The sequence below is a fragment of the Brachyistius frenatus genome, unplaced genomic scaffold (genome assembly GCF_029030835.1).
Source record: "Brachyistius frenatus isolate BFR_SWC_R1_liver_20210118 unplaced genomic scaffold, ASM2903083v1 Contig_79, whole genome shotgun sequence".
NCBI classification, from domain to species: Eukaryota; Metazoa; Chordata; class Actinopteri; family Embiotocidae; genus Brachyistius; species Brachyistius frenatus.
In genome coordinates this window covers 795,480-817,621 of record NW_027210678.1, presented here as the reverse complement: position 1 = coordinate 817,621, position 22,142 = coordinate 795,480, and the positions used below count along the sequence as shown (strand labels likewise).

Genomic DNA, 22,142 nt, shown 5'->3' with positions numbered 1-22,142 from the left:
GTGTGTGTGTGTGTGTGTGTGTGTGTGTGTGTGTGTGTGTGTGTGGTGACATGAGGAGTTAATGGCCGTACAAACAGCTTCAGGCTGGATCGACTCCCACGGAGAAGAAACGAGAGCAAAGCGCCGCGCCGCCCAAAAACATCATCAAACATTCAAACACTGACAGTCGACTCTGAGATGATTAATGGGAACGAACGTTTCAAAGCTCTGATGAAAGAGAGTCAGAACGGGATGATGGAGGAATAAAAAAACACATTGTGAGAGCGACCGCTTCTATTAGAGAAGAAAAGAGTAAAAGAGCGACACGGGAGGATAAAAACAAGACAAAAGGAAGCGCTAACAGGAGGAAGAGGAGGAAGAGGAGGAGGAAGAAGAGGAGGAGGAAGAAGAGGAGGAGGAGGAAGAAGAGGAGGAGGAGGAGGAGAGCTGCCGATGAGGCTTCAGAGACTCAGCTGGAGGTTCTGCTGATAGAAACATCAGAGCTCCGTCTCTGACTGAAGTCTATCAGCCGGCTGCAGCTCGTCAGGGAGCAGAAAATACGAAACAAAAAAAAAGGAAGGAAAGTCGACGTTCGGCTCAAAGTTCATTGTGCAGATTGAGGAGCTAAAACGACTCCGTTCTGCGAGTCTAAATTCTCCTTCATGGTGTTTCGGTGAGAGAAGTTGATCCGTTACAGATCACCAGAAGACAAGTACGAAGCCACGAGACGGTTTTCTGTTGTGAATACGCAGCGATGCAAATTAAACATGCACACAAGCTCAAGGTCATCAAGGTCAAACACAGAAAACCAACAATCAGCCCTTTTTCTTCTTTCTTCAGTTGTTTCTGCAGCACAAGGCGCTGATTTAAATAACTAATGATGATCAACATTTGCTGGAGGCAAACAAAGCAGCGCTGCTTCTGTACGTCGTTCGCTGACGTGATATAAAATAAGATAATACGTTTAATTACGCACAGTTCTGCTTATTAAAAACAATACGGTGTGCCATGTGGCAAAGAAAATAAATGAAGGGTAGAAAACGCTCCCCGTAATGTATTAATCAAATTATAGAAGAAATATAGTGAGTTACTGTTATGAATATTCAATAAAGGATTTTATGCATTCAGGATGATTTACACATCCAATTAGCATTCTTTACCAACATCCATCTCCGGAGGACTTCAACAGTTTAATAATTAGAGTAAAAATGTTCATGAAAAAAACGTGCAAACAGGTGTGGGGAGGAGCAGCATCGCACATTTAGACAGAAAACACAAATCCCTTATCAGTGAACGCACCGTTGATGCGTTCAGTGTAATCGTATTAGCGAGTTGTCAGTTAATTGTCACGTTTATGTTTCGGAGAAGAGAAGAAGAGGACACAAACGATGCGACAAACAAAGCAAGATGGTTCACCGTGAATAAAAGGTTTTCGTTAACTTAAACTATGAAAGCAAAGCGAGAAAAGGAGGACCGCGAGGGACAGGTGAAACTGATCAAGTGCAGCGGTGTCGAATCGCGCCGCATTCAAAATGGAACTCGCGAGTTCGTGGTTTTACAACAGCTCGGCATTCCAAGAAAACAAACGTTGCTAGGCAACGGCAAAGTGGACGGCATCTAGAAGCCACTGAGGAAATACGAAGACATCTAATGACAATATATCAGCTGAACATGCAACCGAACATGAACCTCCACGACCTCTGACCTTTCTGGAAAAGTCCTTAACTCGTGAACTCGAGGCTGATAAGAAATGTTGAGTTCTGCCGTTGTGAATACCACAAGAGGGCGCCGTTCATACGGACTCTTCTCGTGTACGTGTTAAATACGAACACATTTAAAACAAATGAAACAGGAAATAGAAAACCACGACTGAAAAAAACTACTCTAAGAACTATTTACTACACTAACAAACAACCTTTTCTGATTTTTAGCTAAATATGAAATGTAATCGTTAAGCTGCAGTTTAGAGGAACAGAACCGTATTTTATATTTGTCAATGTTGCACGAGGACGAAACAAAATGTGCCAAAATCGAATCTACGTTGAGCAGCTAATTAGGACTGAGTGGGAGGAGAAACAATAGATTACCCATGAGCCTCTGGGGGCCGGGCCCAGAAACGCAGGGCCGAGTCGTGGGTGGTCAGCGGGAGTTGACACGGTAACAAGCAGCGAGCCGGCGTTGCCTTCAGGGACGACCGGCTGAACGAGAAACAAACACCAGCGAACGTTGAGGTGATGAATGGCTGGTTTTTACAGCTGAAGGTAATATGAGAGTAAACGATAACGCAAGAGGAGGAGGTGGAGGAGGAGGAAGAAAAGGAGGAGAAGAAGGAGGAGGAGGAGGAGGAAGAAAAGGAGGAAGAAAAGGAGGAGGAGAAGGAGGAGGAGGAGGAAGAAAAGGAGGAGGAGGAGGAGGAAGAGGAGGAAGAAAAGGAGGAGGAGGAGGAGGAGGAGGAGGAGGAGGAGGAGGAGGAGGAAGAAAAGGAGGAGGAAGAGGAGGAGGAGGAGGTGGAGGAGGAGGAAGAAAAGGAGGAGGAGGAGGAGCTGCTGTTAGAGAAGGTGCAGTCATTCGTTGATCCGCACGTCTTCTGTACCGGAGCTGCAGAGTAATGAGAAGGTCTGAGATGTTGAACAGAAACGAGCCAACGAGGACCGACGTGAGGAGAAGTGAGGCCTTCTGGGAAATCAACACAATAAAACCTTCTCACCTAAAAACGCTGAGCGATCGGCCGTCATCCGAGGAACACGGCGGCCGCGGAGCGAGGCGGGTTGAAGTGGCCCGCGAAGGTGTTAACACACCCGGTGATGGACTGGACCTGCTCTGCGGCTGAAGTCTTGTTTGATGCCGTCTCAGCCATGGTGAGGGAGACAGACCTAGACGTCTCGATAAGAAATAAGAAATAAAAGTATTTTTTGTCGTTGACTTGCCACTTTTTGCAAAATTAAAAAAAAAAAAAATCACTTTTTCCTGACTTTTTCAGAAAAGCCGCCGTTAAAATCACCAAAAACTGGAGGGACTGAATTAACAACGGCAGTTTTTTCCTCGACTCTTCAAAATGGCATCGCAACTTTTACAAAAAAGCCGCCACAAAATCAACAATTTAATCGAAAAATCTCTGCAAAATCTCAAGCGGGACTTAATCCAGACAACACAGCTGTGTTTTCCTGGGGGACGGTTTGTTATGTCGGGTTCATCCAGAGAAGGCTTCAAAATTTGATAAATATGTGGGAACAGCTGTCATACTGGAGCCACAATGAATATAATGAAACAATCATCCTGAGAGCGCGAGGACGGCCGGCGGCTCGGAGATTGACCTTGGTGTAGCCGGCTGAGCATTAAAACGCAGTAAATGAAGGAGCGGAGCCGGAGCTAAGTGGCTTTGATAGACGGCCGGCCGGCGGGCGTCGAACACTCAGGTAATGGAAGGACTGTTCACACCTGATGAGAAGAGTCACCGACCGGCTCCGCTGGGAATAAACAAGCCGACGATGCTGCAATGAATCACAACTCATCACGGAGGTGTGCGTTCTCTTTCAGCCGTGTGCAGATTTAATTCCTCCAATTAGCCGTGTGTGTGTGTGTGTGTGTGTGTGTGTGTGTGTGTGTGTGTGTGTGTGTGTGTGTGTGTGTGTGTGTGTGTGTTTGATGGGGAGGTTTTGACTGGCTGTTAAATACGTGACACTTTTCATCTGCCGTGAGAAAGTGGTTTCTTGGTTCTCCTGCCGAGTGTCATTAGGAGAATAATGTACGGCCAGATCAGCGCCATCTGCTCCGGGTGCTTCGCCGGTTATTACGGTCGGTTCAGACGAGGCACGAATTAAACCAGCAGATGAAGCATGCAGCTGGAGACGCCCAATATCAAGTAAAAAAAAAAGGGTTTTTAGTGGCTCAATAAGTTGTGAATCTCAAATCTGCATGGATCTACTGCTCTGGATGCACAGCTACATGTGGACTAAAAAAACCGACTTCCTGTGACACGTAACAGAAGAAAAAAGTTGACGGCACGTATCGTTTTCATTTGCAACTAGCGGTACTGAAACAAGTCGTATAAAACAAAAAATAATAAAAAATGACAAAAACAGTCTTTACTCTGGCAAAATAAAACATATAAATAAAACGAGTTCGACAAACAAGAACCGAAAGAACTAAAGGCAGCGTCATTTTACGGAAGTGACCATATTTGGATGAGCTGGGGGAGGAGCCAGCGGTGGATCTGACCGATCTGATCGGAAACCTGACGATACTACGTCCCGCCCACCGATAGCTGCAACCTGACTGCACCACAGGCCTGTCAATCAAACAGACACGCCCCCCAAAACAGGTCTTCTTGAATCTTCTTTTCTAATGAATGAGGGATTATTTTCAGATGGACCTCCAGAAAACTAAGAAGAAGGAGTGACTTTAGCTAACAACACCGAGAGAACTGATGGACACATTTTATTCACTTTGGATTTGATGAGAGAAGTTGAATGGGAGTCTATGGAGCCGGAGGCTTTTTGGAGCCGACCTCTAGTGGCACTCGCTGGTATTGCAGCTGAAGACACTTCTGGATCAGAACCATTTTACAGACCTGAAGCTACGAACACGTTTGTATCAAGTCTGTATGAACTGCTCTGGGCTGATTCCTGATGGGCCTTGAAATGGACCCATTATTCAACATGTCTACTAAGGTGCTGCTGGGTTGCCAGATTTGATTATTTCATGCATGATGAACCCCCGCCCTCCAACCATTCTTCATACACAGGTGTGGTAACAGGTGATGCTGACGCAGCTCGTTTGCGGTCGGATCGGTTCACCGTCGGCGTCGCGGTGCCGTCTGTCAGGAGTCCGTCCAGGAGCCCTCAACAGCTGCCTTAATGGTTCAGACCGGCTCCGGTGCCCCAAGAATCTCTCCTGATAAATAAAAGGAGAAAACAGCATACTGCTTTTGTAAATTTGCTGTGATGCATCATTTTCTCCAGTCGAGCATCAAGACAGCAGCAGATATCTGCGTCTATCTGCTTCTAATGAAGCTCTTCAGCTCCGTTTTGTTCAGTAAAACCTGACGGCTGCAGGTCCAGTTGCATCTCTGCAGATGTTCGCTCTCCTCCTGCAGGCTACTTCCCTTTCATTTCTCATTTTTCTGTTCATATTAAATTGTTTTTCAACCCCCCGAGAGTGGAGCTGAAAACAACGGTGGAATCACAGCGGTGGTGGAGGAGGTTGATGCAAGCAGCTGCTTCTTTGTGCAGGTGTGTGTTTAACCGAGCGCTGATTGAACATGAAAAAAACCCCGGTTGTTGTTTTCCTTCCCAGGTGAGTCCCCGGAGATCTCCGGAGCACAAAACGTAACGCCGTAAACAAAAATTGAATTTAGTGATAAAACTAGAATGAATTATTTATTTTCTAAAGAGTGAAAAATAGGGAGCGAATCTCTGAGGATGAGAAGCAGAGCTCGAAACACGAAAACGCCGACGACGTGGGATTTCCTCTTCTTACTGACTGAAAGTAGAAGCCGAGGAGACTTCAGACGATTTTCCCCAGAGGTCATCTGACATTTCACCACTTTTACACGTAAAGTTAAGACTTAAAAAAAAATAAAAATCAACAAACAACCTGAATGAGCTGCTCAGACTGAAGAAGACAAACCGATTGGAAAGTTTTCCAAACTTCAGACTGCTGAACTTCTACGTGACGCTCGTCAGGTCGGGTAACAGTTGCATCAGAACCCAACACGCTGATCCGACCGCCGGTTCCCCCAGAAATCACAGGACTCCCTCTCGGCTCAGTCGGAGCTCGAGCTGTCGCAACGATTTCATCTGTCGCTCGATGCTCACTTCCTCCTTCAGGCAGAAACAGAGTCGACCGTCGAACCGGCTTCGAGCCAACGAGTCGTCACCGTCGTCATCTTCTGATAAAATGATCTGCAGCTTGGACGCCTCTGCTGGGCCGATGACGCAAGAGGATCATCTGCAGTGATGTCAGTCTCAAAATCAATCTCAGGAGCTTTTACTAATCTTTCCTTCATTTTTTTGGGACATTTTTAACTTTTCATTCAACTAAGCATGAATGCGATAAAACAACGTGAGGAGGATTCAGTGTGCTGCGGTTTGAACCGACGCTGCATGCAGCCTGCGATCAGAAGAAATACCAGACAAAAGCTTGTTTGCTTCGATTTGTAGGATTTTATTTACATTTCTTTGTTATTCTGTCACATCCAGTATTTCTGAAAACTCGGTTTAATATTTCATTTCTTTGTAATTGTAAAGTAAAACGGGAACATGTTGCAAAAAACTGAATTGAATAAAATCTAATAAAAAATCTGATGGAATCTTGATGTTATCTTTTTCTTACAAAACTGTGATGTTGAGTGACAGCGGCTGATTTAGCGTCTTTAAGGTCACCAAGTAAAAAAGGTTTTCTTTCCTCTTATTAAGGAACTGTGATATCGGCATCTTAAAATATACTGTAGTTGAGGCTGTTTGGATCGAGAGGATTTGTGCTTTCAAACAACATTGAAACGTTCAAAATCCAGGTGAAAAAACTTCAAATCGTGGAACATAAATAAGATTTAGTCGATGACATCACATCTCCTGATCATCTAAATGTTAGTATTTTGTCTGTGTTGTTTCTTTCCCCACATGTCAGGATGATTTATAGGGCTCCTCCACAGCATGTTGTTCACTGTGTCATCTGGCAGATAAACTCTGATCGAAGTGCTTCTGACGGTTCATCATCGTCTTGCTCACGAGAGCTCGGAGGTCGTTTTTCTTTCAGTCGGATTGAAAGTGGACCTTTAAACCCCGATTCACCGACATCCGTCTGTGTCTGCTGCGGTCCAGAGCCTCGCTGAGCAACGATCCATCACCGCGCCGCGACCTTGGGACACAAACGGCATCACAACAGGACCGGAGGTAAAAACCTCTGGCTTTTACTTTGAAATGATGGCTTTTATTGTGAAAACTGAGACCAGTTTGAAGTTTGGAGGCCTGGAGGCCTGGCTCCATGGGGCAGCCCAACAGTTATTGTTATTGATGGTTTATTACAGCATTACATAGCAAAAAGTTTATTAATGATCAAAAGTGTTACCTGTTTGTGTTTACTTGTGGTAAAACGTTTTATATCTAATTCAATTTTTATTATTTTTTTTTCATTTTTGATCTGTAACATAAAGAAATTGAATCTGCTTTGACTCCAAGTAGCAGTAAAATAAAGGAAAATATTTCAGCTTCATGGCTCAGAAATGAACGTGACGTGTCCAGTTTCCTGTTTTCCTCTCAACGGTTCCAGGACCGATGGACTCCGGTGACGCCGGCCTTCTCCCGGACGGAGCGCTCAATCACAGCTGTTTTCTTTTCTCTTTTTAGTCCCAATTTGTCAGCTGATACGTGGAGAGGATTTCTCACCGGAGTCCACATGACTCCTGAATTTCAATCAGGCATCAGGTGCAGGTTTTTTCACTGTGATTCAACGGTTCACCGCAGCTTTTAAAAGCTCCACGTTCGGCCGCACGTCCAGTCAGTTTGTTTACGCCGACTTTAATCACGGCTGCAGCCTCACGACGCCCACATCGTGAAACAGTAACTGAAAACAGGCCTGCTGGGGAAATTAAACCAAACTCCGACTCCGACTCGGCTGCTCTCCGTGAGCGAAGGAAACCCATCGGAGGTTAAACAGCTGTGTTTAGGAATACATAATTCATGTGCCCTTCGTGAAACCGACTTTAAATTATAGCTGGGAACACATTTCTCCAGCCCCCTTTGTTGCTTGTATATTTTGCTCTTTTAAAGCCTCTGCAGGGATGCGTTGACACTAACGATTCCTGCAACACTCGATCATCATCTACTGTTTCTGCGCTGCAGGCTGAGAGTATAAATCCCAGAGATTTGTGCTCATATCTACAGAGTTCAGCTCCCGTGTACGTCTGCTAAATAAAGCTGTTTTCCGAGCGTCTTATTGGGCTCCGAAACACAACAGACGTCGGAGTAATCCTCCCGTCGGAGCGTCTTTGTCCCCGTCACCTGGATTGAAGGTAAACTGCTGCTCCTCCGGGACTCGTCTCAAATTGACCTGCTAAAATCTGCTGTAGAAACAATGACGGGATGAGTCGACAAAGCGGAGCGGAGACAATAAACCGAAGACGACGGTTTGAGGAAGAAGAAAGGGTCCCGCTGAGAAGAAAATAGCATCAACAAACAGGAGGCTGTGTAAATGTCAGCCTGTGGGCGTGGGGACGGGGAGGTGAACGCCTCATCAGATCCACAATAATGGGATAGATTATAGGAGATACCTGGAGGAAGATGGAGGCCTCCTGCTGAGATGATTATACGACTTAAAGAGTTGACACGTTGCTCATCGTCTCAACAGTCGTCTAGGGCGAACAGCATCAGAGCAGGTGGAGGCATCTTTTCTGCATCACATCATATCATGATGGAGACGAGGCTGGGAATGAGCCGAGGCTGCACACGAACAGGTTTCTCTCGGCTGAAAGGTTTGTTTTGGTTTCTGAAAAAAATTAGAATAAAAGGAAAAAGCCAACTATCGTATTAAAGAATAAAAATCTTCACGTCGCTTTCGGCCTAAAACACCAAATATTGTTAATAAACTCTAAAATGGTTTATTATCTCATCAAAATATGTAAGATGCCTTAGATTTAGCCAGCAAAAGATCACCGTTTGGTTCAAATAAGTCAAGAGAGCAAGAGACTCCTGAGATTCAGCCCAGTATCAAGGCGAAGCGTGAAATAGACACGCCCGGACGCTAAAGCAAAACATGTGATAGCTGCGCCTCACGATATCTCGGCGTGAGAATAACACGCACGTAAATATGACAAAGGTCGTCCTGCAAGAAATATCTTGAGACCAAGTATAAATACAACAGACTGTTTCTAAAAGAGTTCGTAGCTTCAGGTCTGTAAAATGGTTCTGATCCAGAAGTGTCTTCAGCTGCAATACCAGCGAGTGCCACTAGAGGTCGGCTCCAAAAAGCCTCCGGCTCCATAGACTCCCATTCAACTTCTCTCATCAAATCCAAAGTGAATAAAATGTGTCCATCAGTTATCTCGGTGTTGTTAGCTAAAGTCACTCCTTCTTCTTAGTTTTCTGGAGGTCCATCTGAAAATAATCCCTCATTCATTAGAAAAGAAGATTCAAGAAGACCTGTTTTTGGGGGCGTGTCAGAAAGAGAGTAAGAAATGTCAGACTAAAATGTTCTGGACAGATTTTTTTCTGCTCATCGACGGTCTCTAACTAAGACTTCTGACAGGCAACAGATTGAAGATGAAGGAAGGTGACGACAGGTGAGGAAACAGAGCAGAAATGTTCTCCAGGTCTGCAGAGAACATTTATCAGATTGCTCTCAGCTTCGGTTGCAGAGCACCTCGACTCTCCCCAACCTCTCTGTGTTAATAGGTGATAACGGCGCTCTAATCTCTAATGGAAAAATAAGAGTCCCCCGGAGAAACAGAGCTAATCTGTGACGGAGCGGGACAACTTTTTAAACGTGGCCGCCTGCAGACGACTTTTAAACGGATTATCCCGGCGCTCATCGGCTTCTCCGGCCTCCGTCTGAGGAGCCGCCGCTCGGCCTGATACCGAACACGACGGTTATCTCGGCTCGGCTTCCTCACAGTCGAGCACCTCAATAAAAAGATGATTCTCCACAAACGTTTCTCACTCTCTGGTTTCTTATCAGGCAGGTGGAGAGCTGCGAGGAAGACGAGGAGGAAGACAAGGAGGAAGACGAGAAGGAAGACGAGGAGGAAGACAAGGAGGAAGACGAGGAGGAATCCAAGTGACCTTTTCTATCAATTAATGATCTTGCGTCCAGCTTTAAATTCTTCTGATCTGCACGTAAATCTGATAAAAATAACAAAAAAGATATTTGCTGATTTCGGTTAAATCGTCGTCTTTTTTGGAAAGAGTGGCTGCATGAATAAATTCTGAACAAACCTCAAGACTTTTCTTTTCTGTCTGTTGTGTAGAAGCTGCTGTTGACGAGCATAACAACATATTTTCACATTTGGGAAAAAAAAAAGCCTCTGGAGGGACGTGGAAGAAATGCAAAGTGCACAAGAAGAGTTGTTGTTGTGAAACCAGGTTTCAAAATGCATCTCAGACCAAATAAAAAGTCGCTGCAGCGTCTCCTGCTTCCTCACGACGAGCTGAAGGGTCGCACAAACCTGCGATTATCATCAACACACAAACAGATGTATAAACCACCGGCAGGACTTTTATTTATCATGTTGGTTTATTCTGGAACCTTTTTTTTGCTCGTTCTGTTCGTTATCTTTTAAAGATGCGGTCAGCAGTCGGTCCGCTCCTCTAATAATGTCACGGATGAAGAAGATCTCGTTAATTAGTCGTAATGAGCTGTTGAGTCGAGGCTCCGGAGTCAATTAACCCGCCCACACAGGAAGTGAAGGGAGTTCATTAGAGATTCAGGAGATGAATAAACGACAGGAGGAGGAGGAGGAGGAGGAGGAAGAGGAGGGCAGCGACTCGCTCCTGCTGGATGTTCATTAGCAGGACAAACTCTGAGATCTAATGACTCCACGGCAGCTCGGATTATAATCTGCGGGGGGGCGCGATGATTACAAGAAGCCTGCTGGGAGAGAGCTCCTCCCACAAAATATGGAGGGCGTCGAGAAGAAGACGCTGCAGTGACTGTGATGCTGCTTCAGGAGATGAGGTTAAATCAGTCTCCTCTGTGACCTCTGACACCACTGCTGAAGGGCAGAGGAGGTGATAGATGCCGACATGGCAAATAAACGACGCGCTACCTGGCAGCCCACCGACAGACAGCATGCAGCCTCCTCAGCGCTGCCTCGACATTAAAGTCTCCGGCGATGAAGCGACGAGCCGGGAGAGGTGTTCTGAGTGACGTTTCAAGAGGGGGCGGAGCTTCACCGTCCCAGACCGAAGAAGGCGCTTCAGGTCAGGAGACACCAGCTGGGTTTTTCTTTGTGTCACCGTGAACTCGTCCCCCAGAGTCAGACTGTCAACACCGAGTTCCGCTGGGACCTTCTGAGGGGAACATTCACTGGGAACCACCTGAATTGTGTCGCCATGGCAACAGGCTCCAACACAACAACACGCCCGCTCACAGCGCGTTAAAGATAAGACGCCTTTTCTTTTTTCTTCTGTTTCTGTCTGCTAAACACTTTTTCCTCCTTCTGAATTCATCTCTAACTTCTCAGTCTCTCTCGCCGTCAGCTGACGTCTCGTGTGAGCGACGACAAAAACTGCTGATACGCGACGTCCGAGTCGGATCACAGTAAAATGACGCCATCGTTACAGAAACAGTTCGAAATCGTCCGCTCTCGTCGACATGCGTCCGGCCATAACCACGCTCAGCCCTCCGTCATCCCGACAGACACTAATACGGCGGAAATTACAGCTTTTGAAAGCCGCCGTTTACACGGCTGCTGGCGGAGAAAAGGTGAATAATGGAGGGATTTAAGTCAGAGATGGCCGACATGCCAGCTGGAGGGAAAACAGAGAGGAAGAGATGAATAATGACGGAGGGATCTGATTCCAGCGGGCTGTCTGTCACTGCTGCCTGCTGATATGACGGATAGATGCAGCTGATCTATGCAGTCATTTACAAACACAAATGCAAAGAAGTTTAAATTATTCATCTGTGTGGAGGTGGAGTGCAGCAGCTGCAAAACTAAAGCTGCGGATTCATTCTGCACCTGAAACCTGAATATTCTCTCACATATAAACGTGATAACAGACCAGATGACCGACTTATTCAACTTCGATGCATCTTATTTTCAAGCATCATTTTGTAGCTGATCTACAAATGAATGAAGATGTGTTGAGAACATTTAGTCGGAACATCTTTTACTCACTGCAGCCGTTTGACTCCCTGAAGGACTAAACTTCCCTCCGACGTTCAACTAGCATCATCATGAAATAAAATGATCAGAATTATTGTAGCTTGTAAAGGATCTAAAATGATGCTGTGATAATTCACAAAGTTGTTTCTGCAAAAAAAAACTTCAAAAATATTTTTTACACAACTTATTCATTTTTATTTACAACCTGTTGAGTAAACAGAATGCGATGATGTTTAATGAAAAATATTTGCTCACTTGGAAACCAATATTGGATGGTGGTGATCTTCGGGCCCTCAGGCAGCACTGCGTTAAAAACAGACACTATTCTGGAGTGGAAATCACTGCATGGGCTCAGGAACACTTGTGAAAACCATCGTCTGTGAACACAGATTTTTAATTAAATACGGGTTTTTATGATTTGCAAATCATGATATCCTGTTTTTAATTTACATTTTTCACAGCACCCAAACGGTTTTGGAAATAGGGTTGTAGTTTAAATATGCATGTTGCAGCACTGATAGTTCTTATGGTGAACAAATGCAACTAAAAGCAAGACAGAAAATGGAAACACTGCCGTCTGAACGTGGTTTGAAGAGGTGCTCGGGAGGAAACTGCTCGGCGTGGCCTCCAGAGTGGCGTTAACACTTCACCTCCGAAGATTTAACCACAGCGAGGATCCAATAACAACCGAAGGAAGAGAGTCAGCACATCAAAGCTCCTTCAAATGTGAACCTGGAAGGACATTTTCAAGCTTTACAACCCAAGAAAAAAGGCGTAGCTGCACGCCGGCGCTACTTATCGTCCCAATCAAACACGTCAACAGGAAGCAACACTGACTGAACCGAACCGCTTTAATCGTGTTTCAATTTCAACCTTATGATGTTTGACTCTTTGATGAGGATCTCAGTAATCAGCTTCTCGTCTGATCCGTGATCACGAGCGACGAGAGCAGCTTTAAAACGAGCGATCGGCAGCCGGTTCCTCCTCCAACCTCCGGCGTCGGAGGCTGAGTGGCTCTTCAGAACATCACGCCAACATCCTCCGCTCCCGATGCTGCTCGGCTTCGCATGTTTCCCTCCTCCGTGGGATGTTAGCGGCCATCGGACACGTCGGCGGTGAAGAGCGTGCATCCTCCCACACAACCGTTTGAAGGCACACATAAAAAATAAATAAAAAAAGATGTAAATGTATGTAAATCGTTTTCGTGTCAGCTTCAAAGAAACAAAAGAGATCAGTGGTCTCAATTTGTTGTTGCTGAAACAAACGCAGCGTGAAAAACCTCCAGTTAAAATGAAAAGCAGGGTCATTTAAAAACAAAACAAAAGCGTATTATTTATTTTCATCAAACAGGATTCTGTTGAGAAACAAACAAGCAGAATTCTGGGTAAAATCTATATATTTCACGTCACTCAATCACAATCACTGTTTTTCACCGGTTACAACACGTCAACTGAAAAGCAGAGCGTCGTCAGAGTCGACAGCTGTCCGTCCAAAAAACATCCTGTGCTTACAGAATAAACTGCTGATCTATTTTTTCAAACTGTACTTTCTTTTTCCCAGAGAACTTAAATATTACACAGTAGAAGAAAACAAAGGAGGAAAACTTTTTCCTTCCTGTTGTTTACGATGATATAAACGTTAAAGCCTCTGTGTGTTACTGTTCTGGTTTCTTAATAATTTAATACCAGCGGGTTTGCAAATTTGCATCGCTGCCAATATCAATAGTTTTGATGCAAAATATTCGCTAGCAAGTGTCACGCCTCCGGTGTGTAAACACCTTGAGACTTGAAACTTTAAAAGGATCAAATTCAACAATGTGTAAATGGAAACAGATTTTTTTCAACCTTCTCTCGGGTCTCGGAGCCGGACTCGCTGGTTCCTCATGAAGATGCTCAAAATCAAACAAATGAAATAAAAAAGTTGTGTTATTTGAGCCATTGGATCCAGTAACTTTAGGAAAGTCTACAACAGCAGTATGATGATTTTATTTATGTTCTTTCCCAGATCAACAGACAGAGGGCGATAATGAGCATGCTCTATTGGCCCAAAACCGGAAAAACTTTGACCTCCAGTCTTCCTTCATACATCCAAAGTGCCAACACTGACTGACAATGACAAGACTACAGACTGAATATAAAAGAGTTCGTATCTTCAGGTCTGTAAAATGGTTCCGATCCAGAAGTGTCTTCAGCTGCAATACCAGCGAGTGCCACTAGAGGTCGGCTCCAAAAAGCCTCCGGCTCCATAGACTCCCATTCAACTTCTCTCATCAAATCCAAAGTGAATAAAATGTGTCCATCAGTTCTCTCGGTGTTGTTAGCTAAAGTCACTCCTTCTTATTAGTTTTCTGGAGGTCCATCTGAAAATAATCCCTCATTCATTAGAAAAGAAGCTTTCAGGGTTATTGACAGCATTCAGGCTGTCATGGTTACCTGTGGAGCATTCGAGCTGCTGCTGCAGGATGGAAGACAGTCGACAGCAAAGCCTCAGCTGTTTGTGAGGTGGCGAGAAACAAAAAGAAAAAAAACGAAAAGAAAAACAAAGAAGGAGATGAATAATTCACTTTGAAGATTTGGAAACTTTTGTCATTAAAATCCCATCTGTGCTTTGGGGCGTCGCAGAGAGACGGTGGTGAGTTGATGAACAGATGCTGTGTGTCCTTCTTCCTCCTCCTCCTCCTCTCCTCTTCCTCCTCTCTTCTTCCTCCTTTCCTCCTCTCCTCTTCCTCCTCTCTTCTTCCTCCTTTCCTCTTGCTGCGTCTGACTGCAGAACTCTGGATTAACACATGAAAAGGAGGCGGCTTGATTCTCGGGTGTCAATATGAGAGCGTGTTTTCATCGATCAGCTGTCAGATCGGAGCAGATTAGCTTTTTTGTTGTTTAAACGTGAACTGTGTGCGAGCAGCGAGCGAGGTGACAGACGGCCGCAGCGTCGGTGTCGAAAGCTTCGCTGTTCAGAGACGTTTTTAGAGAGCCGGGAGAAGAAATCAGAGAACAGAGAACAACTTGTACCAACTTTTACTGACAAACTCAACTCAGTTTGGTTTTGCGTTGCGCTCGCGAGAGAAAAAGCCTCGACGAGCAACGAGAGGAGAAGAAATGAAGATGAAGAGGAAAATCCATTCTGAGAGTGTAAAAATGTCTGTAGGTCTGCGGCGCACCGACAGAACGAACGTGCTCGCGGCAACGAGAAACTTTCAAGATGCCACACGACAGCAACGAAATAAAAAAAATACAAAAATCGAAGTTGCTGGAAGAAAATCTCACATGAAAATGTTTAATTCATGATGTGACTGGAGGTAGAAACTCAGAAGATGTCTGGGATGGAGGTTTCCTTTAAACGATGATTCAAGGCTCCACCCTTATTCCTCCCGACGGTCACAGTTCATCCGCCCTCAAAGGAAAAAGGTCCTCAGTTAAATCACTGGAGTGAAGAAATAAAGTTCAATTAAAATCTTTCCACATGACAGAGTGACGTTAGCGACACATGAACGCCGACATTCACATGGTGTGATATTTACAGGTGAGACGAGGACACCTTCCAGGTGTCGGTATCTACACAACATACACCGTGCACGGCCCCCCTTCTATTTTTTTGCCCTCTAGGTGTCATGAAGCGTCCGTCAGCAGGTCGGTCTCGAGGCGTCCGAAAAACCAAGCAGCTCGTCGGGCCGTTCGCTTAAATGAAAAACTCTTTTGGGTTTTCTCCGGCGACGTTGTGAGAGTCGGGCTGCCGGTTGAAGGGGAAGTCCCGGCTGTCCTCCCGCTGGACTCCCGTCACGTCCCGGTTCCGATACGTCTCTTTCCTCCGGTACAGGAACCTGCCGGTTATCACCAGGCCGGTCGCAACCACGAAGACGATGACTGCTATGACACCTGTGGAGAGGAGGACATCCACTCTGACATGTGGTCGACGTTTACAGTAATAATTACAGAGTTGAATCAACTAGACTCCACTAGAGGGCGCACTAGAGGCACGAGGAGATCATTACAACATCTGGATTTTTTTCTGATGTAAACAATAAACATGGCGACAGTCGAGGGCGTCACTACTTTGCCGCGGCCGCAGCGGTCTCTGACCTCCATACTGCCCCTACAGGTCGTCTGTATATTGCATCTTGCGTTTCCATTTAATTAAAACCCAGATTGACTGATGTATCTGTGGCTAACTCGCTAACAACAATCAGTTTACTATTACTCGTTACATATTTTTATAATTTTCTATTTATTAACATTATTTTTTTGGTTGTTTTTGTTATTATTATTATTATTGATTATTATCATTTTGTTATTGTTTTGTAGTACAGGCTTTTCAAATTATTCTAGAAGGTAATAAAATCAAACGTTGAGTTTTTATGACTGATTATCAAAGTAAATCAAGTTTTCATGCTGCGGAAGGAATGGAAGCTAAAGGCTGCGCAGCGGTCGGGATATCAACGTACAAACTTGTTCTTATAAGAAAGTTATAGTCACTTTTAAATACTGCAATAAAAGGACTCAAACATGTAGTCGTATAATTCAGGATCCATATTGTAATTGTAAATCTGTCACAGTCTCTCAGCAGGATTTTCTGCCGTCCCTCCCGACTAACTCGGCTCTCTGCAGCCTGCCGGCTCCGCTAATCGAACTTCAACACCGTGAACCGAATTTCACACATTCAGAGTCAGCTGGACTCTTCTGTCGAGCTCATCTCTTCATTCACACAAAGTTTCATCTAATCGGAATAAAGAAATTCAATTTGGCACCGAATCACTGTGGTTTTAAAACTTCTGCCTGTGAAGATAAGAGTTCCTCCATCAGCAGAGGTTTATATACTGTAGTTCAGCTGAGACACAGAGATTTAATGGAACATTTTAAATGACTCGTTTATGTTTGTTTATCTGTGAAACATTTCAAACAATCAATTTAAATCAATCTAAACAGGCAGAAGAGGAAAATATTAAATTGATTTTCAGTGATGGAATATTTTGCTCATGTCACCTTTACAGAAAACCTCTCTGATAAAAGGTTCAATAAAGAACATATAAAAACACGGAGAAACAGGTTAAAGCAGAGAGAAATATGGTAAATAAAAACACAACAGTACCTCCGATCAGAGCCGAGTCGGTCCGGATGGCGTTCACTAAAGGTTGACCCGAAACCACTGAACCGGACTGGTCTGAGAGGAGGAGGAGAAGAATACACCAGTGAAGAACAACCAACCGAGGAAGAGATGCTGACCGTCGACAGAAAGGCAGGAATGATACAAATGGGAGGAAATGAGCAGGTTGGAGTCAAACACAGAACCGGTCGGACCACTTAGAGACGCCATCACCGTCTGAAAGTTAAAATCAGACGGTTAAAAAGATCCTCTGAATATGTTTTTGTGGAACAGAGTTCCCATCAGCTCCTCCGCTGACGCAGCCAGACAAGAAGAGAAAATCTGGCTTTTCTTTCTCATGAAACAACTTTACAGCCGCGGCCGGAGGCACAAATCCACCGAATCCACGAGTCTCCTGGAGATCCGGAGAACTGATGTGCAGCAGAAAATATGATCTGAATCAAAGCCAGATTGTGTTCTTTCATAACATAATCAGGGAATGTTGTCAAGATTTTCATCAAAATGTTCTGTTTTCCACCTAAATATCCAATCTGACATCACTGCATCTGCTCATAGGAACGTTTTATGGTCGTGTTTTGTACGCCAACCATTGACCCCAACCTCCTCCCTCCAGCTCTGCTGCTCAATACTCAAAGTGTTCCCTCTGAACATGATCCAGGAAAAAAAAAAGACAATTATTCACTTTATAAAAGTCACTTTTTGAAGATAAATTTCATTACTGTGACTTCCTAAAGTATGTTAACATGTGAAATTGATGTTTTTGCTTCTTGAGGCGTTTGGCAATGAGACAAAAGTAAGAAACTGGGATAAGCTTTATAAGAATGAAATTAAAACTAGAAAAATTAAGCGTGAAACTAGATTTAGACTCATGCAGGACCCGCTGCCACGGGGCGGTTAAAGCTCGTCTATCACAGCGTTGAAGGAGAAGTGAGCGACCTCAGACTGACGGAAACAAAAACGAGCCTGAATCACACCGTAAAAAAACCCATACATATATATATATAAAAAGACAGAAACCATCTATTGTGGGAGGAAATATAAATCACAGAACAACAAAAATGGAACCTCAAGTAAATGAAATTTTAACCGTAAATTGGAGCCATTTTTTACAGTTATCTCTGTAACTCAGTGGAAAATGACCGAACTTCAGCTCCAACTGTCTCAGACGTGTTTCATTTGTTCTGTTGTAGATTATTTTAGTTCATACAGATGTCAAAAATATAATAAATAACTCGTTAAGAGGGTAATATCAATAAAAATGTGACTAAAATACAGCAACTTACAATCATGTTTGGTTAAAATAATGTTCCTTTATGCGAGGGAATGATTAATGGGTCACATGACCAGAGTTGATTTAAAAGCATAACTGTGATATTTCACTTTTATTTGTTTATATATTTGTGTATAATGTTTGTTGAGTATTTTCAGTAATTGCTTTCATCACATTGTTAAACCACAAACTCTTACGAACCCCCTTTAAAAAAAAGTCTCTAAAAAGGATTTAAAGATTATATTTAACACATTTAAGTTTTATTTTTGTGTCTTCTCATGAAAAAAAATACAAATCTAAACTCCAACTTAATGTCCAGCAGACAAGTTTTTAACAATCATACCAGCGAAGGTTTTCACAGCTGTAACCTACAAACCAGGCTCCGCCCCCCTCTCCTACCTGACAGGTGGTGTGTGTTCTCCGCTGCGTAGGGATTGGCTGAAGCCGCGGAGCCGCAGTTGGACCGGACTAACGGCCCGCTGATGACCACGGGGCTCGTGTCTGGGTGGAGCAGAGCTGCTTTCAGAGGGCTGATGGAGTTGAAGCGAACCACCGACAGACAGCCGGTGAAACCCAGAGACGCCAGCCGGTCCAGGTCTGAGTCTGAGTCCGGGTCCAGGTCCAGGTCCGGGTCCTCAGACTCTGCAGAGTAAAAAGAAGCAAAGCCGAGTTTATTTTATTTATTTAAAATAAACAATTCTAACCTTCTTTTTGAAATGTATTAATATGAACTGTTTTAATAGTGTGTTGTCATTAAATATTTATTTATAAAGCAGCTTCACTTATAGGAGCCCACAGGAGGAGTTCTAACAAACACTCATATCTGTTTAAAACAAATACATGAAGTGGTGGTTTAAAGTAAAATGTGATTTCTTAAAGATGTGATTTGATGTAAAATGGGCTCTTTAGATTTTCTTGGTGAGTTCAATGAGAACATTGATACCACGTGCGATAAAAATAGAAGCTATTGTTAGCAGGTAAAACAAATCTTATAATGAAGCCATCTTGGCGAACGCAGCGAAAAACAAAGACGGAAGTCAAAAATAAAGTTTTAATTAATCCCTGAACTTTTAACCTTTTGTTTAGACGCCGTCTCCGTCCAGTAAATCACGACACACACCGACAGCGTCATCAATTCTGCTTCACATTAGCCTGTTATCAGAGAGGTGCCATAGTAGCAGCTCATTGATTCTCATTGGTACACACACACACACACACACACACACACACACACACACACACACACACACACACACACACACACACACACACACACACACACACACACACACACACACACACACACACACACACACACACACACACAAGTGATGGATGACAGGGTCGGACAGAAACTCCACTTTTCCTGCTGCTGGCCGTGACTCTCGGCCTCCTCCGGTTTAACCTCGTCATGTCAGCATGAGATGACGAGGTTAAACTGCACGCTGCTACTCTGAGCTGCGTTAAAAACAGGAGGTCTGTGCAGAATATATATCAGCTGTGCTATAAGACGTGTTGAGCACACCGATTTATTTTATTATTCATTTTTGATGCTTTTTGAGACAAACCGGTGGAAAACTTTTACAAAATTTGTACTTAATACAGAAGATTTGTTTTGCATTTTCAGTCACAAAGATGCAAGTAATTACATTTTACAGTAAAAAACAAAAATTTTAAATTGTTGTTTAAAAAAAAATTAAATAAGGTTTATGTTTTAAAATGAAAATATGTTTGTGTGGATGAAGCCTGGGTATCAAAATTTGGTACCAAATGACGAGGAGTTTCCCGACAGTAAAGTTAGGTACGAAGCCTGCCCGATATTTGTTTTGACAGCCGACTTGAACGAAGCCCACTTACAGTAAGTTGTATTTATCTGCTTTATGAACTGAATCTAAACTCGCTCACCGAGAACTCGGCCCAGAACCAGAGACCTGATGCCGTTGAACTCTCTGTCAGACGTCAGGTTGAAGTCTTCTCGGGAGTTCTGGTCGATCTGGAAGAAGAAACAACGTTTAGTGTCGTTGAAGCACAAAATCGGAAGATTTTGAACCCCTTGGTAGATAACTTTAATGGAAAGAATAACTTTAATGGAAAGAATAACTTTAATGGAAAGAATAACTTTAATGGAAAGAATAACTTTAATGGAAAGAATAACTTTAATGGAAAGAATAACTTTAATGGAAAGAATAACTTTAATGGAAAGAATAACTTTAATGGAAAGAATAACTTTAATGGAAAGAATAACTTTATTGGAAAGAATAACTTTAATGGAAAGAATAACTTTAATGGAAAGAATAACTTTAATGGAAAGAATAACTTTAATGGAAAGAATAACTTTAATGGAAAGAATAACTTTAATGGAAAGAATAACTTTAATGGAAAGAATAACTTTAATGGAAAGAATAACTTTAATGGAAAGAATAACTTTAATGGAAAGAATAACTTTAATGGAAAGAATAACTTTAATGGAAAGAATAACTTTAATGGAAAGAATAACTTTAATGGAAAGAATAACTTTATTGGAAAGAATAACTTTATTGGAAAGAATAACTTTAATGGAAAGAATAACTTTAATGGAAAGAATAACTTTAATGGAAAGAATAACTTTAATGGAAAGATTTTCCAAGAAAAACAACTCACATAGTCTCCAAGATTTAAAGGTTCATAATGTGGAAAATGTGCCTCAAACATTCAAATTTATGTTTTCCGAACCCAAAAAACCCACAATTTTATGTAAAACTTCCGTAAACAGTAGATTTATTTCCCCGTCACCTCGGACCTCCTGTATATAGTAAACTGCTAAAGATACAAGAATTGAGTGTGATGGAAGCTGATAAGATGAGATGCACCTCATATTTCACAGTGACTCAGGCGGCTGCACGACGCAGGACGAGGTCAGCTTGTTATTTATCTCTCGCTGCTGCTGCTGCTGATAATAATTACACCGACTCTGTGGCTGCTGGTTGGATGGACTTTACTTCGTACATCATCCGAGGCTATCGCTAACAAGACGGGAGCTTCAGTAGATGCACGCACGATTAAGATGCTTCATATTTCAGTGTCTCTGCTGCAGCTGCGTTCAGGATGACGAGCTGCTGGTGGCTGAAGTCGCAGCAAAGTGCTAACGAGGGTTTAATCACAGAAAGGAGTAGCACAGTGTACACTGGAGGGGAGGAGGGGGGGGGTACATCTGTGTGTGTTTATTCTTCAGATGAGCGCCTCATCGGTAAACATGGAGGTCGCGTTAAGCAGCTTTACGCTTTGTGTATTCTGGCCGCACACAACAAACACTGCATGAATTCTGCATGTGTGAAAAACCCACAGAGATTATTTAGCTGGTAGACGAGAGTGAATCGGTGAGTTCGGAGAGCCGCTGCTCGTGCACGGAGCCCAGCACAGCGACGTGCACGGAGCAGCAGAAAGATGTGACCCTCATGAGTAACTGGTACGAATTTCATTGCTCATTCGTGATCAGTTCCTGAGTTTCACACATTTTTTTAATTGAGCAGAAATTCATGTACGAGCCGACCAATCACTGGTCACGCGTCAACAGGGAGGCGGGTCGAGAAGCTGTCAATCATGGCTATTATGCACCAGGTTGTTGAAGTCCTTTTAGCTTTTTCTTACCAATATTTGTCTTTTTTTTTTTTTTATTTTTTAATTTCATATCTGTGTGATAATTATGAATTATTGTTAATTTTTAACCTTAGTCAGAAAACAAATGTGAACTAATTTATTTACTACAAGAGAAGCAACCTGCCTCAGTTTTGAGACCTTAGCATAAAGAAAATGTATATTTGAGTTCGGTTTCCGTGTTAGCAAATGGTAACCGAGGCTCTCTTTGGTTTCACTAAAAATGTCTCATGATTTTCTTTTTTTATACTATTATCATGACAATATTTATTTAAAAATGCACTTTCTGACTTGAAAATAATAGTCAGCAAACAAGAAAGCTAACAGTGAAGCTATCGT

The 22,142-nt window shown here is 43.3% G+C and overlaps 1 protein-coding gene across 2 annotated transcripts in view; it reads right to left on the bottom strand.

Annotated features, from left to right (window-relative positions):
- Positions 1-14,515: 14,515 nt before the first annotated feature.
- LOC138626888 (contactin-associated protein-like 4) overlaps positions 14,516-22,142 on the bottom strand; it is a 54,815-nt gene continuing 47,188 nt past the window's right edge. For both annotated transcript variants that reach the window (XM_069708861.1, XM_069708863.1), the window contains exons 21-24: positions 20,076-20,163; positions 18,570-18,812; positions 16,886-16,957; positions 14,516-15,675 (exon numbers count right to left, since the gene is read on the bottom strand). In XM_069708861.1, coding sequence (XP_069564962.1) covers positions 15,479-15,675; positions 16,886-16,957; positions 18,570-18,812; positions 20,076-20,163 — 600 coding nt within the window. In that variant the 3' untranslated portion in view covers positions 14,516-15,478. The remainder of the gene's footprint in view (positions 15,676-16,885; positions 16,958-18,569; positions 18,813-20,075; positions 20,164-22,142) is intronic.